Source organism: Podarcis filfolensis (genome assembly GCF_964270895.1).
Source record: "Podarcis filfolensis genome assembly, chromosome: 14".
In the NCBI taxonomy this organism is placed as follows: domain Eukaryota; kingdom Metazoa; phylum Chordata; class Lepidosauria; order Squamata; family Lacertidae; genus Podarcis; species Podarcis filfolensis.
In genome coordinates, this window is record NC_139616.1 from 21,055,750 (window position 1) to 21,073,126 (window position 17,377).

General features: G+C 42.5%; 1 protein-coding gene across 1 annotated transcript in view; it reads left to right on the top strand.

Moving 5' to 3' along the window:
* Positions 1–11,730: 11,730 nt before the first annotated feature.
* Positions 11,731–17,377, top strand: part of IGF1R (insulin like growth factor 1 receptor) — a 185,471-nt gene continuing 179,824 nt past the window's right edge. Inside the window, exon 1 of the mRNA XM_083586238.1 lies at positions 11,731–14,075. Coding sequence (XP_083442364.1) covers positions 13,982–14,075 — 94 coding nt within the window. The 5' untranslated portion in view covers positions 11,731–13,981. The remainder of the gene's footprint in view (positions 14,076–17,377) is intronic.

Here is a 17,377-nt window from a genome sequence, read left to right on the forward strand (position 1 = left end):
GCCCATCCACCCCCAATTTTGCAATCCTCTGAATTATAATATGCACATACAGCAAAAGGAGGTGGTAGAAATCCTGAGTTGTACCACATCATTCTATAGGTAGGGGAATGTTCTTTTTAATTTTCTCCCATGTAGAAAAACTTTCTGCCAGTAAGTAAATAATAGTAATGATGATAATAAATATTATTAATAATGAAGGCAATAATGATACATTAGGAGGAACGGTTACCATAGTCTTCCCTGCATTGTGATAGTTTTCTATTTGTAGACATATATTTTTAATATGGTGGAGAAATAAAAAAACTGTTTTCCCGCACCCCCAAATTCTGAAATGGAACAGCCTATCCCACTCACATTTCATTCCACTGCATGCATCGATTAGGAGGGACACAGTGCACATACAAAATTATCAGTTGTAAATACATTTAATATTAAATTGCTTCAGATTAAATTGCTCCCCCCTCCCCACGTATTCAAAGAAAAAGGAGAATTCCAGGCGTAAGTAAAAAAAATGTATTGCAGTACAACAGAGGTTCAGTCAATGCTCTTAACTCTGTTATTTATGTGTTTATGATGTTATATGTTGTTTTGTTTGTGTCACAAAAGCAAATAAAATTTATTTAAAAGAAAGGACAGTTCTTGTGATTAGCATCTTATAACTCCCAATGAACACTAGTGTGAGAACCCAGAACTGGACCAGGAAACCATCCTAGGAAGTCTTTGTCCACCTGACTCTACTGAGAATGGGCTGATTCAGTTCACATTTAAAAGTAAATTTACCTAATCTGCGCTTTTGGAAAAACACATGAGCTGAAACACAGCCACCATTTGAAATTTGCTAGAATTCTGAAATGTAGTTCTCCAGCCAAGTAACGAATGTATATATTAGGGTGAAGCGTGCATAGAAATGAATATATAGGTGAAAGAAACATAGCAAATTGCATCATATATGGGGAAATTGCTTGACAAAAATGTGTATACTAGGCAAAGTTGCACAATAAATGTTTCTTTCAAGAGGACTTCACACTAAAATGCAGATGAATATTAATGAGGACATGGAGGGGGGAAATTGTGCTCTAGTGCAGAAATGTGAAGAACTGAATGTAAGACTTCAAAAATTACAAACAGGAATATTTCCGTACTTGCCATCGATAGTGGTATAGTTGATGGGGGTTTTTCAGATTTTTCAGCATGCTGCCACATGATGCGATTATTTTTCAGTTAGACTGTACATCATTATTCAGAATGATGTATAGTCGACTCGCAACTTGCATGCATTTATGGCCGGTTGAAATGACACAATTTAAATGCACGCAAGGTGGGGAGGTCAGAGGTCTTTCTGCATCAGGTTTTCTGGCCAGAGCCCTTGCAAGAGCTTCCCAGAACCTGGTAAGAAAGGTGCAGAGCTTAAAAGCTCTCTGCCTTGCTTGGGGAGTGAAGCCTGTTTGGCCCAGAAATTAAGATGGTTCCCATGGGGGTGGTTCACATGGGGGCTACGTGTTTTTGTGTATATGCATCACCCCCTGAAAAACATATGGGTCAGCTGTACCAAAGAAACTTTTTCCTTCTACTGCCAAAGAAAACGTGACTTTCGTGATATATCCCAAATGGATCCTCAATATTTCCATTTTTGTGGCATGTCTGCAAACATCATCCTGGTTTCTGTGTGGAAGGGGCAAGAGGTTCGTGGTTGGGGCTTGAGACCCATCTCCTTTGCACCACTTCCTCTGATTGTGGCCCGTGAGCTGTCAGTTTGCGAGCTCAGTTCAGAGGAGAGATGTGCCAGATGGGGACCACGGTACTCAAAGTACTGCTTGTGAAAGCAATCTTTAGCTGCATACAAAATTTCTTAATAATAACCAGGCTTGCCATAGCTCAGGCAGACACATATTTCTTCTAGTTTCTTAGTCCAGGAGATGAAGAAGTACACAACTTTTCCCCTGTATCGGAAAGTTTTTAATGTTTGACATTTTACTATGTTTTTATATGTGTTGGAAGCTGCCCAGAGTGGCTGGGGCAACCCAGCCAGATGTGTGGGTTGTTGTTGTTGTTGTTGTTGTTGTTGTTGTTGTTGTTGTTGTTGTTCTTCTTCTTCTTCTTCTTCTTCTTCTTCTTCTTCTTCTTCTTCTTCTTCGGCCCAAGAACATTCCAGAATATTAGGCATTATTATTGGAGACTCATTAGGGTACATACGGGATGTGACTACAGCCCTGAAACTTTTCTCATTCAGGTACAACCCGCCATTAGTGTGGAAAGGAAAGGAAAACTCCTTCTCTAATAACAGCAACATATGATCAAAGGGTTCAGACAATCAGCTACAGATTCACTGCAAAAAATGTCAGATCAAACAGCAACTATGACACCATAAAATAGTAAGTGTTGAATGGTCCTGAAATTGATAGATTTTTATGATCTCTATCTAGAACGCACCCAACATTCCTTTGCAGGGCAAAGTCAGTCCAGATACTTTTGAGAACACAAATGCAAAAAATGGTAAATATTTTCGGCTCACACCTTACTTGCAGCAAGTGGCCAGATCTATGCCACTTCAGCACTACAGTCTACTTTCATTATACACTATTAATAGTGTGATTTGGGAGCAGCTATTCTAGTATTTTGGGGGCTCAGGTGTTATATAGCACCAGAAGCTTGTAAGCACATAAAAGCATATTGCTCATTAAAATCCTGATAGTCTCCATTTTACTATGCCTTCTTGAGAGCATTATGTTTTACAAGGGGCAATCCTGCTACGCACACAATAAAGCTCTAGCGTGATTGCAACAATGCAAAATAGACTCCCTTAAGGATGAACACAACCAGCCTGTGTTGTAACTAGGGATGGGGGAGAAGCTCAATCCAGCTCACATCTAAAGGGGAATGTAACATTTTTGTATTTTCTTAAACAATATGTGAACTGAAAACGCAGCCACATCTTTCATATTTTGCATTTCTCCACTTTTTGCAATGGAGCAATGTGTACAAAGATTAATATACTGGGGTATAGTATGCATATGTTTGTGAAAATAACATACAAAAATTCATTACATTTGGGGAAATTGTGTTGTGTGCATTAGACAGAACTGCATATAAAAATGTGTGCAGTAGGAGAGGTAAAGAAAGGATCCCTGGATGGCTAAAAGGTAAAGGGACCCCTGACCATTAGGTCCAGTTGTGGAGGACTCTGGTGTTGTGGCACTCATCTCGCTTTACTGGCTGAGGGAGCTGGCATACAGCTTCCGGATCATGTGGCCAGCATGACTAAGCCACTTCTGGCACACCAAATCTGCGCACAGAAATGCCATTTACTTCCCGCCAGAGTGGTACCTATTTATCTGCTTGCACTTTGACGTGCTTTTGAACTGCTAGGTTGGCAGGAGCAGGGACTGAGCAACGGCAGCTCACCCCGTTGCAGAGATTCGAACTGCTGACCTTCTGATCGGCAAGCCCTAAGCTATGTCATTTTGACCACAGTGCCACCTGCGTCCCACTGGTTAAGTCCAGTCAAACTTGACTGAGGTGCAGCGCTCATCTTGCTTCAGGCTGAGGGAGACGGAGTTTGTCCACAGACAACTTTCCGGGTCACGTGGGCAGCATAACTAAACCACTTCTCGTCCATGTGAATAGGGTTAGGACAGAAATTTGGTCCTGTTGGCATTTTCACACAACACTGCTCCATTCACACTTCCCAAAACAATGTGCAAACTGAAACACAGACCTATCCTTGAGAATTCACACTGTTCTGAATTTTGCAACACAGTTTTCCTTAATTGAAAATGTTGGTTAGGGAAAAGTGTTAATAACAATGCATATAATAGTGGAGCTAACATTCAAAAATGCATTCTATTTTATCTGATTTTAATGTCTTTGCTGTGGATACTTTGACTTGACCTGCTAGTAAGCTGCATGCTTACTTAAATGTTTATATATGTTAAATGAACAGTTAATTGTTGATTATTATTTTTTAGTGTTACGTTACAAAGAGATATGTCTTAAGCATGTAGTTATTCTATTATTATACTGAGACTTGGATTTCTGTGTGAGCCACTTTGAGCACAGATTTAATTGTGGGAAATGTGGTATGTAAATCAATTGACCAGGGTGTTTTTTTACTTTGTAAGTTGCTTTAAGGTACTTGAATGTGACTAATAAGTAATAATAATAGCAGACTAAAATGGGACAAATAAAAATAGCAGAAATTGCTAGTGAAAATGTGTATACTGGGAAACATTGCAAGAATGTGTTTATTAGGGGGGGAAATGCACACTAAAACAACACCAACAAATTTTCATGAGGGCTTTAAAAAATAGAAGAAACAAAACAAAACAAAAAAGAATCTACGTGTTGAACTGAACTTAAGGGAAATGAGAAACCGAGAAACCAGTAGTAACATATTCGCTGGGGGGGGGAGGCGACTACCAGTGCCAGTCCCCTTACCTGTGTTATTCCCAGTGGCAACCTGTCACAAGGGAGGCCTTTGACCAGATATTTAGAATCCACCAGGTTCCCGTGACTCCTTCTCTGAGCTGCCTACCTCTGCCCTGATCCCACTCAAAACCCATCACATTCCAGCAGTGCTATTTTTCTAGAAAAAGAGGTGCCGTAACTCACCACTAACACCACCCTCTTTCTCTTAGAATGGTATTGGCACCCAGCTTGAGAGCTGCTGGAACTGAGTTCCAGTGAGTTCCTGCTGGGAAAAAACCCTGTATTCCAGCCTGATTCTGCCCCTGAACTGTTCTGATAAGCAAGACACAAATTATCCTCAAAAAGAAACAGTGAAACATTTTGCAAACAGAGATGATTGGGAGGGATGCTTTAAAAACAAAAAACCCCAACAACACCAGCATTGTTTTAATTTAAAATAAATTTTAATTTATATTCAAACACTACAATGAAAATTCATTAAGAGGCTGAACAGTGTGAAGTATATTTTCAACAGAAGAAGCTGAGCATGTTTAGATGAAAAGGTGTTCCTTGGTGGTCTAATATTATATTATATTATTTATTTATTCTTTACTTGAAAGGTGCTATTTTTGAAAAGAAACAGTTAAGAGGAAAAAAAGGAGAAAAGGAAAAGAAAATAGTAAATCACTATAACAATTGTTAACAATTAAATTTTTTAACCTAGTTTATTTTTTATAAATGAGTTCCAAATTTCATTATACTTATCCATGCTTTGGTATCCATTTACATTGTCCAGGTGTCAAATTCCATGTAGTTAGGTATATAGTTCAAAAGAATATTATCCTCTGAAAATTTTAGCTTTTTCCAGTGTCATATTTATATAATCCATTATTTTTCTCCAAAACAGACTAAGTATAGAACATTGTAAAAAACTTTTGTTTTAAAGAAACATTATCCTTACTACATTTCCAGTGAAACGCTATCTTAATATAATCCTTTTCCATACAAATGTAGTAGGGTCCAATAAATACAATTTTCTGTTGTGTAAGTTGTAATTCAAGGTTCACCGGCACCCTTGTTATAGAAGTTAAAACACTCTCCCCCTGTCAAGGCAATATAGGAACCTCAAATTCTTTGTCCCATTCATTTCTTAACATCTGCATATCAAATGATAATAAATATCTATAAAAATTATCAGTTTTGTTTTTTTTAGTTTTGAAGGATTTAACAAGTTCTAGTATCTCAGCTGTCTCAGTAGCTGAAAATGCAGTTGATCCAAACAAAGTTTTTAACAAATGTTGAAGCTCTAGGTATTGCCATTGGGTTACATCCGATAGCTGGTATTTATCTCGTAACACGGTGTATGCTAAAAATTCATCTTAATCTATCCAAAGTACCATGTCCACCCAATTTTTCTATATCACCATCTTTTCCCCAATTTTAAAAGTTGGGTTTCCCCACAAAGTCAATTTAGCATGGGAAGCAATTTTTTTAAAGAGCTAAATATAGTGAATCTGGATAAGCCAACAATTTTCAAGAGTCACTAAATTAACCTTCTCAAAACTTACTATATTATTAGCCATCAGTACAAACTTTCCCAAGCCGTCAGTATTGATGAATAACGATTTCTGTGGAACACTGCTGTAGGAGATTGTGATGGTGTTAAGCTTAGAAAGGCAACGGAGCAAAGTATTGGAGCTGGGAGGGGCCACAGGGGCAGTTGTCCCAGGCACAAAATGGTTATGGGTGCAAACTTTCAATACCCGGTGCTGCCTCAATACTGCTATCGTTGGGTTCCGATGAAACAGCTTCACCATGTGAGCCAGGAAGTGACCTCTCCAGACAACTGAATGACTCTTGTCATCTCTGCAGCTGGGATGTCCTGGGTGACTCGGAGGCTGTTATGCAGTTGAATGCGTATGCATACTCTGTGTGTTCCCTCCCCCCCATGCGGCACCTTGAACTTATCCCAGCAGCTAAATGGTCACCAGATTACCAGATACTGTGGGAAATAACAGGACAAGTCTATCTCCATCTTGTTCTCCTTTTGAGTTTCCCCTGAAGATCTGGCTGATATTATAGGAGACCGTGCTAGCGGGTGTAACCCAGTGTTCTTCAATTTTGAGTCCTCAGAGGTTGTTGGGCTACCGTGAACACTGCCCACCCATGTTGATTTGGGCTCATGGGAGTTGGGACTCCAACATCTGGAGAACACCAGATTGGGAAAGGTTGGCCTGCACTCACCCATTCCCCAAGTGTAGTCTTCTATGCCATTTATTGTTATCTGGGGTGTATACAGTGGTTTTGGTGCAAGTGTTCAGCCACTGACTGTTATCCCAGAGATGTCTGCTGCAGAAGATCATGCAAAATATCATGGGTGGTGGAAGGTCATTCTAGCCACCAGATGTTAATTACTCTGGAGGACAGAGCAAACATGATCTCATAATACATATCCATGATTGTGTGAAGTTGTAGATGTGTTAATTTGGGGAGCCCCCTATGAAATTGCCAATTAGAATGTTTGGGGGATTATTTACATCTATTTATATTAACTATTTTAACAAAAAATAAGAGTTTAGCGGAATGAAAGCTAGAGGGAATTGACACTTGCTGCCTCTGCTATTGATCCATAGAAGTTCAATCTCCCATCTACAAAACACAGTAGACTTCTTAAGCCTCACAAGTATATAGGAAGAGTTCAGAAAATGTTCTGAACTAGTTATTTAGTTTTGCACTTGAGGAACTGACAAATTCTGTCTGCTTGCATATAATGTAGAGCTGCTAATTTTAACTGAAAGACTGCATATAAAAACATTTTACTATGTTTTTCATCCTTATTGTGAGCCACTGTTGGTGTCTCTAGAGTATAGGACAGAGTATTAAATGTAAGACAACAACAGCACACTAATTACTGGGGTTGACTTATTTATTATATGAATATAATATATTATTATATGAATATTTGTGATCCACACTTTAAAAAATATGTCAAGTAGCCTTACAACATGAAATGCAATAAAGTCAATTAAGAAATACCTGTAAAACACAATTAAAGAGTGCTCTGGTTGATTCTTTTAGGTTCTGGTGTCTTTTTCAATGAAGAAATTAATATATATATACGGGAGATATGCAATGTTAAGTTATACTTGGAGTACTATACATCTGCTGAAATAAATGGACTTGAATAACCCTAAAGAAGGATTTCCATTCTTTTACTTTTGAAATTGTACACTTAATTCCATTTTCTCCCAATAGCTAGGCTTTGGTCACCAGAAAATATAATTAAACCCCATCACTTAATTGGTTGAAAGGCAAATGATTAATCAATCAAACAGATGATCCTTGTAGTCCCTTCCAACTCTTATGATTCTATGATTTCCATGATCATTTCATCTGTTAACAAGGCCACCATGATTTAACACTGTTGTACATTCACCATGAACATGGGAGGGAGGGAATTCTCTTTTGAATAAATACTTTGTGGGTTATTACTTTAAGTGCACTTTCCCCTCTAAATGAATGCTTTATGAGGTTTAACAAGATCCACACAGAACTTTGCTCACTTTCGTGTCCAGCTTGGTTTTAATTTGGTGTTCTCGAGCCCCTTACAATGACCAGCCTTCTTCCCTTCCCTCTCATATTGGGACCAGTATTCCATCTGGCTAGCGTTGCACCTATATGAGTAATCCATTTCTCAAAGATGCAGTCATACAAAATGTAGAAAAACACACAGAACGCAGGACTATGCAGGGAAAACCTGATGTCACCTTGATGACTATCAAGTCTGAAATGCTTTTAAAAGCTGTCCTTCACAACATGCTAATATTTGCCTAGTTCCCTACAGCAAATGGAAATCAGCTAAGATGGTTATAGAAATCAGCATTTTAAACTATACAGTATAACTGGTCTTTTTTTAAATATAAAAACAATCATGTGGTCTGTTTCGAGAAACTGGAGGACCCCCTAACTGTTCTGTTCTTAAAGCAAAATTCCCATGGAACATTCCCCACCCCCAATCTTAATACAAAATGAAGTTATGATTAACTGATTTGCAACTTGGGATGTATATTTTTGTTGCATTTTCCATTTTTCTAGGTAGGGTTAAAATGCATTGCTGAAAACCACCACAAACCAGTGGCAGATTCTACCTTCCTGATCCAACAGAAAGATCAAGGGGGCTTTCAGTCCAAACTTTCAGTTCAAATGATGCATCTTCTGCGGGTAACCCTCTTCTGTCCTTCTAGTCGACAACTGAGATTGCTCAGCCCGTTAAAGGAGGCTTGCTGCATTTCATATAGTTGTGAGACGGACGTTGCAAGTACAAACTGTTTTCTGTGTTGCATTTGATAGCTTTGGGTCATACCCAACGTTAGTCATACTTAGACCCATTGGAATTAATGGACTTGGCTATCTTAGGTCCCTTCATTTCAGTGAGCCTACTCTGAGTAAAACTGGAGACAACCCTTTGCTCTGAATGTGCAATTGCAACTTACGGTTGTTGAAACACCTTTTTTTAGGGCTGTCACCTGATTGTAGTTAACTAATCAAATGAATTGTAGCTGATTGTGCATACTGAATCAATTAATTTTTTAATGAGAAAAGCAGTAATTCTCCAGAAACAAAATGGTGCATGCATTTATTTATTTTTTTGCTGAAGAAGGCACTATCTCACAGGTATTCCTTCTTAAAAATTTGAAAAACATACGCTGATTTAGGGCTGTACTCAACTTAGAGCCACTCAAATCAATACCTACATCCACTAATTCCAGCAGATCTACTCTAAGTAGGACTAGCACGGGATGCTATCCTTAGGCTATAATCCTAAAACCACTTACCTAGATGTTAAAGTCCCATTAAATTCAATAGGACATACTTATGAGCAGACATGGTTAGGATTGTGCTGTAATTAATCTGGGACACCTTTCTAGTTGATCAAAATCTGCTAGCTCAGGGGTTCCCAACTGTGGTCTGTGATCCTCACTCAAGTGGTTTGTAGTGTATCTGTGCAGAATGGCAGGTGCTGCAGCTCTTACATTGTTCTTAAGAGTCAAGTTTTCCACCTGGAAGGTGAGTAGGATGTTAGTGACGGGGGTGGAACCAACAGGGGAAATAGGATTAACAGCAAAGTTAATGGTTCCAAATGTGTTCTGATGCATTTTAATTATTGCTTTTAACTAGTTTGCTTTGATTACTTTGATTACTTTGTATTTCATAACGTTTCTTAAATGTTGTAAGCCACCTTGAATCCCAGCTTGGGAGAAAGATAGGATATGAAGATGACTACTACTACTAGTACAGTGGTACCTCAGGTTATGTACTTAATTCGTTCCGGAGGTCCATACTTAACCTGAAACTGTTCTTAACCTGAAGCACCACTTTAGCTAATGGGGCCTCCCGCTGCTGCCGTGCTGCCGGAGCACGATTTCTGTTCTCATCCTGAAGCAAAGTTCTTAATCCAAAGTAATATTTCTGGGTTAGCGGAGTCTGTAACCTGAAGGGTATGTAACCTGAAGTGTATGTAACCCGACAGTGACAATACAGAACTGTCTGGAAAGCTACCCTCACTAAATTTCTGTGTCAGTAAAGGCTGTTAGTAAAGGCACGGGGACAGGGACAGAGAGAAAAAGTTGGCAAGCCTATGAGGATTGCCCTTAATGCTTTCCAGTCGCCCTGTGCTACTGAGATGCTGACAGGTTAAAAAAGAAAGAAAGAAAGGAAGGAAGGAAGGAAGGGAAAAAGGGGTTTCTCCTATTAAGTGGTGTACAAGTGTTTACATCTTTTGATATGGTATAAAACTGGGTTGCATTTGCTACTGATGTGATGCTTCCAAGCCCAAAATTAGAACAATATTACGTAAACGGCATTTTGTTGAAATCCATGTTAGGCCAAACATTTTGTGTTGAGAGTTTTGAAGCATTTGGAGTGTGTGAAGAGGGAGGGAAAGTTAAGACTTTTGCAATACATAAATACTTGAGAAACAGTGTCTTGGCTCCCATGCTGTCTCTTCCTGGCCCTTTACATTTGCCCATAAAAAGGTAAAGGACCCCTGACAGTTACCAGTAAGTCCAGTTGCGAATGACTCTGGGGATGTGGCGCTCATCTCGCTTTACTGGCCGAGGAAGCTGGTGTTTGTCCGCAGGTAGTTTTTCCGGGTCATGTGGCCAGCATGTCTAAGCTGCTTCTGGCGAAACCAGAGCAGCGCACGGAAACGCCATTTACCTTCCAGCCGGAGCAGTACCTATTTATCTACTTGCACTTTTTGGCATGCTTTTGAACTGCTAGGTTGGCAGGATCTGGGACTGAGCAATAGGGTGTCACGGGGATTCAAACTGCCGATCTTCCGATAGGCAAGCCCTAGGCTCCGTGGTTTAGACCACAGCACCACCCGCATCCTATATCTGCCCATAGCCAATGCCAATTAATTGACCTTCTGGCAAGCTAACCCTGGCTACATCAAGGACATCCAGTTCACCCAGGGAGGTCTGGAATAATTTAGCAAAGCAAACCAAACTAAAAATCCAGCAGATATATAATAGATATTCAGAGCCATGAATACCAGTTGCTGGGGATCACTGTCGCTCTGGGGTCCTGCTTGTCCTTGGCCAATGTGAGAACAGTTTGCTAGACTAGATGGGCCCTTGGCCTGATCCAGCAGGGCTCCTCTTATGTTCTCATGCTAAGACAGACCAGCGGATCGGTCCTTCTAGTTTAGGATTGCTTCTGAAGACCAGTTGCAAAGAATCACAAGTGGGGAGCGCTGCTCTTGCAGTCAGGTCCTCCCTGCTTGCCTTCAAGTGTCCTCCACCCCACCCCACCCCGCTAAAATTTATATACCGCTTGCGTTGCAAAAGAAAACCTTCCAAGCGGTTATAAATGACTGGAAAGCACGCCCCGCCGAAGCCCAGTTGGCACTTCACTTCTGAACAAGACCACGCTTAGGATCACATCTGCGCGCGCCTTGCCACCTCAACCACGCCCCCTGCGCAGTCAAAGCAGCTCTGCTGCAAACCTTTTTGCGTTGCATCTATAAAGGCTTACTTCCGACTCGAGAGGAGGAGCGGGCATGCTTTTTGAGAGAAGCGTGAGTGCGCTTCAATGCAACTGCTGCTAGGAGCGCCTGCGCGCAGCTTCTGCTGGGCGGGCTTATTAACCGTGATTCTCCCCCCCCCCCCAATCCGTTTCTCTCCCTTTCCCCTTCTCCTCGCTTTTTACTATTAGCTTTGCTTTCCTCCCGGCTCGCCTTGTTGCAAGAAGGAGCTGCAGCCGCCGCCGCTTTTGACCACCACCGGCGCGCGCTCCTTCTCCCTGCGCCGCCAAACGCGGCTCCGTTCCTGGATTCGAGCGGCTCCTGCTTTTACCACGCGCCTGCCCGGGCCTTGCGCTGGTTGCTTTTGCAAATTGCTGTTGCGCGCGCGCGCCGCTTGGGCCTCTTCCCCCGCCCTCTCCTTTTTTCCCTCGGGTGTGTGTGTGTTGCGGGGGGGGGGGGGGTTGTTGTTGTTGTTGCCGCTGTTGTGGTAGCGCAGTCCGCCTCCACCTCCTCCGTTGCTTTGCGACCCCGAGGGCGCCTCTACGATCCTCCCTCCCTCTCTCTCTGGGCTGTGTGTGCACGCTCCCGCGTGCGCGAGCAGATTTCCCTAGCTATGGTCCCTGTGCCGTAATAACCGAGGGGGGGGGGTGGAAAGCCCGCACAGCAACCGGGATCCTTGCTTGAGAGCCGGCTGCATCGTTTTGCAGCCTCGCACGGCGCCTTCTTGGAGGAGGGTGTGCTTTTGCGCAAAGCCAACAAGACCCTTCAATCAAAAGATTTTTTTAAAAAAATCTTCATGTGAATCCAGCGGCAGGAGAAGCAAAGCAAGGGAAGACCCATCTGGCGCTCCTCCTTTTTTCGCTCCGCAGCGGCGGCGGCGGCGGCAGCAGCGGGAGGAGACGCTGTGCAAAGGCCAACCTCTGCAACGGGGAGGCGGATTCCTGCGGAGAAAGCGAGCGCAGGGCTGGACAACACGCTCGCCCACCGCCCCCTCCTTCCTCTGCCAAGCCCAGGAAAAGGAGCTCCAGGAGAGGAGAGCGAGCGTCGGGTGGTTTTCTCGTTTTGTTTGTTTGTTTGCTTGCTTTGCTGCAAAGCTTTGACCTTCAGCGACTGGATCCTTCTCCCTCCGCCTCCTCTTCAGCCCCAACGGGTCCCCAGCAAGACAGCACCAAAATCATCGCCTGGCGTTTTTACAACTCCCTCCTTTTTTTTTGCAAATTGCAGCTTTTGCTTTGGGTCGACTGGCGAGGAAGAGATTGGGAATGGAATGAAATAATATATACATATTTCCAAAGGCGCCCGGAAGGCTTTTTGTGTTCTGTCCCCCCCCCCCAAAAAAAAAAACCCCCACAGACAAAAAGAAAAGGCCGCTTGGATTTTTGTTTGTTTGTTTTGCTTGGATTTCCTTCTTTTCCTCTCTCGTTGCAATGGCCAAACAGCAGCTCCCGGGGATGGAGTGCTGAGGAAGAAACGACCTCGGCCGCCTTTTGCTGCCTGCATTTTCTGCCTGCTGGGACCTCTCTATTCTTTCCCCCTTTTTTTGGGAAGGCGCCTGGAGGGGTGGGGGGGAGGGAGAGGGAAGAGGTGGAGTGGGGGAAGCCACTCTGCCTCCTTCCATTCATTTTGATTCCGCATTTTGTCTCTCTCCAAGTCAAAAGCTAAAAAAACAAAAAAGGAAAAAGGGGGTGGTGGTGATTTTGGGAGATCCCTTTAAGGGAGCCTCAGATTTCTTGCAAAAGGGGAAGGGGGGAAAAAAGGCTGTTTGTTTGGGAAGCTTGATTTCCGCTCTCTTAAATTCGGGTGTTTTTTAAAAAAGGAAAAAAATTGTGCGTGGGGAGGGGGGACGCTGGAACTATTTTCTCCCCTCGTTTCTATCCTTCGATCTGCGGATCTCTCCATTTGTTTATCGGAAAGCCCAGGCACGCACGCAGCTCCCAGCCTCTTCTGTGTTTTTATTTAGAGAAAGGGAGGGAGGGAAAAAGAGAGAGAGAGAGAGAGAGAAGGGGAGCAAAAGAAAAGATGGAGGTCGAAGATGCGGACTGTTTGCTCCAAAGTGGTATATGTTTGCTACTTCTGGGTGACTGCAGGCAACGCTGAGCGCCGCGACCTTTCTCCAGCCTCTCGGAGTACTTTGGAGGAGGAAGAAGTTGTCTCAGGAGGGGGGAAAAGCGGGGGAAGTCTGTTACCTTATTTTGCAGGCACCAAAACAGGCTTTTTCCCCCTGCCTCCCCTTCCCCCGTCTTGGTTTCTCATTCAGAGGGGGACAGAACAATTTCCTTCCTAAGGAGGGAGGAGAAGAGAGAAAAAAACAACACCCCTTTGCTCCAAAACATCTCGTATTTTTTTCACCTTTCCAATTTCTTATTTTCCCCTCCTCCCCTGAGTTTTTGAAGGAAGGGGAGGCTTGGATTCCCCCTCCCCATTATTCTTTTTTCTGGGGAGGGAAGGAGAACTGAGGACTTAAAACTGTTGGGATTTTGTGTGTATATATATATCAATATATCAAGAAAAGGCCGTTTTGCTCCAAAATAATAATAACAAAAAAGAGGAATGAAGTCAGGCGCCGGAGGAGGGTCTCTGACCTTATTTGGGGGACTTCTGATTATCTTGACTGCATTTTGCCTGTGGCCAGCAAATGGAAAAAGTGAGTATTGTTATTTTGGGGAGCGTGGGGGATTCCCTTCAATTTAATGGGTGTTGGGGGTTTAATTAGGGTGGGTGTAGCCCTGTGCCTCGCATTGCGGTGGCAACGAGAGAGAAAGTGGGTGATTTAAAATGCTCGGGTGTGTTGTTGAAATTGGCCCTGAAAACGGCTGTTTAAAACAACAACAACCCCTCCTCTTCCCTCCATTTGTTGGTGTGATTTCTAGTTTATTAAATGCAGAATATATATTATTCCCATTTTTAGAAAATAAGCAAGCATTCCCCCCCAATTGTTAGGATGTATATTCCAGGACTATATAACCCTCATATTGTGTGTGAATGTTTGTGTATGTGTGTATACACACACACGTGTGTATATCTGCTGCGCATCAAAGCAAACATTAAAATCTCAGAAGAGAGACTGGTGATGTCCTCTTAATACGCTGCCAGCGCTAACCATTTTAGGCTGAGAATAATGCGTTCGAAATAATACACTCACCATTCGAATGATATTTGTGGGGAAAATATCATTTCGATTGATTGTTGTATTCCTGGTGAGTGATGCTGTGAGTCTCCGGCCCCCGGACCAAAAAAGGGCGAAAGATGAATGGTTGCGAGAGCAGTGCTGCGTAAAAAAAAACAACGCAGTTGTAAAGATGCTTTTCTCTTTCGACCCGGGGGCGAAGGGTTTGATGTGGGGAATGTTGTGGGTCCGGCAGCGGTCTGAGCAATCGAGAAGATCGGGAGAGAAAGAGAGATGCTGGCGGTGTTTTCCTCTCCCCGTTCCCCGCCTGCTTCTTGTTTTCTTTTGTGTCTAAACGTGCCCCGAGTTCCTGCGTTGCGAAAACGTGGTTCCTTGTGCGCGCGCCTTTCTGCTGGTGCGCATCGCTCTGCAAATGGTTAAAGTCTCCAGTGTGTGGACAAAGATGTCTGGATTGTGTGCGTGCGTGTTTCTCGCCCGCCCGCCAGCCAGCCGCCCCCCCTTTCCGCATCTTTTCGAGATCAACGTCTGTCTTGGTTGCTTGGGAGAATTTTTTTTTTAAAAAGTCCCGATTAAGGCTTAATTTCGGATTCCCCCCAACCCTCTGCCTGCCCGCCCCCTTGGGTTCTAAGAGGAATTGGGAGTGGGGTAGGGGGAGAGAGTTGGGTTGTAAATATGCATATATAAATAAGTCCAACTTGCAATTAATTATAACTCTGGAACTATCACGGATAATGGTCTGTTTGAATAGCTAAGGGGCGGAGATGCTTCCTTTCCTTCTTTTACCCCCCCCCCCATGTGGTTTATTCAGTTTGCTCCTTTCAGAGGAGCTGGAGAGTGTGTATGTGTGCAGTTGGGGGGGGGCTATTTCTTCAATGCAACCATTTTAACTCTGCATCCCTCTGTCTCCTACTGCCTGGGTGCAGAGAAATGCGTTGGTTGAGAGTGGGAAAAGATGCATTTCATGCGTTGTAAGCGTTGCCACTACAATGCGTGAATCTGCAAAAACAAACGAGGGGAAAATGTGCTCCCAAATCAAAGCTGGCGGCTGGATTTGTTGTTTACCCTGCAGTTATTTTGGTGATAAAATGTTCTTGAATAAAAGGAATGCACCTCCTTTGTCTTAAGAGTGATCCATTATTAATACACTTCTTTAAAAAGTGTTGAAAGGGTGCTGGTTGGACATAAAAGAGCTTTGGACCTGCTGTGGTAAGGTTACTAGATACAGAGGTCATGTTGCTCTTTGTTTTGTTTTGTTTCTTTACTATGTGGTGAAAATTCTGGCTATAAATTGATTTTTGCAATTGTTGCTTGACCTTTCCCGCCACACACAAAAGGAGCAGAGGGGAACCCCAGAAAGCCTTGTTTTTCCCTCTGAATTTAAACATTGGCCACAAATTTGCTTTGGGGATAGAATGCGGGAAGAGCAATTATCAAATTTTAAATGGCTGCGTAGGTTTGCATGCATGTTTGGCAATAGAATTGGAAGTTGACAGTTGAACAAGTGCGATTTAATGTCTTGAATGAATTTCAAGCCATGGGTAATTTTTAAGATGTTGGTGTAAAAGTTTTGTTATATACTTTACCTGTGTTAACTTTCCCATCCTTAAGGAAACATCTGAACAGCATTCTTAGTAGCCAGCACAAATAAAATAAGATTGCACATTCTTTTTAGATTCATTGGGATTCCTTCTAAAATGGTTTCTTTTGAGCTGTTGGACTAAAAGGCCTTTTTTCAGGGTGTGTGTTCCAGATAGTAAACATAACATAGCTGCTTCTGTCTGGGGGGTGGGATTCATCTTTGTAGTTCAGTTAAAAGCACCCTCATTGTGTGGTGCTCCTGTGTTTGTGTGTGTGTGTGTGTTTTTTTTAATGCTCATGTTAAGAGAAATGGTCCTGAGCAGATAATTTCATGATGTAGCCCCTCCTCATAGTAGAGGAAGGAACATTTTGTCTTAATTTTTATGTGATTTTTTTTTATTAAAAAAATAGAATGTGTCATAGTCCTACAAGCTCTTCCATTTTCGGTCATAAGAAGCCATGCATTCCTAAATAGGAATACACAAGCGTTGAGACCAAGGTTGGGGGTGGGGAAGGCAGGGTGTGTGCATGTGGAAGCTTCAATTAATTCACTTAATTTTAAAGTTGCTAAAATGTGATTGGTGAAGAAAATAGTAAACACAGTTGATTAAGAAAGCAAGTGATCTGTTGTTGACGCTTATGGTTCTTGCTGAGATGTCTTAGTACAGCACTGAAATGTTTTGCATGCAGAGAGGTGTATGTATGTGTGTGTGTGTTGGTACAAATTGCGTGTTAAGCTTTTCCAAGCAGGTGGGCGGCCCCTTATGCATGAGGCGGGTTTTGCATGGACACTTAACTTGAATTCTTACCTGGCCTTTAGGTTGTTTCCGGAGGTAGAGAGTGTGCGCATTGAGCTTCCTCCATTCAGTCCTTAAGGCGTTGACAAATATAGGCTGCTTTGACATCAAAACAACCTCCTCTGTGTGTGGCGGGGTGGGGAAATCACCCCAGTGCTGGTCCCCATTTGCTGCACTAAAACTGTTATTTAGTAGAGCACATTTCAGCTCTGTTCACTTAGATCTCTATCTCCGAATAGGTAGCAAAAACCCCTCATAGCTGTAATTATTTCTGTGAGTGTGTGTGTATAGTATCAACATCAATATCTCTTAATGTGCTTGCTGATAAAGCGAATATAGTTAGCTTGAGAGAGCGTAAAAGGTAATTCCCAGTGTAATTTAGATACTTGAGTGCAAAATGGCCTCGCCACTAAGGGGATTGGTGTACTGACTAAGAACCTAGGT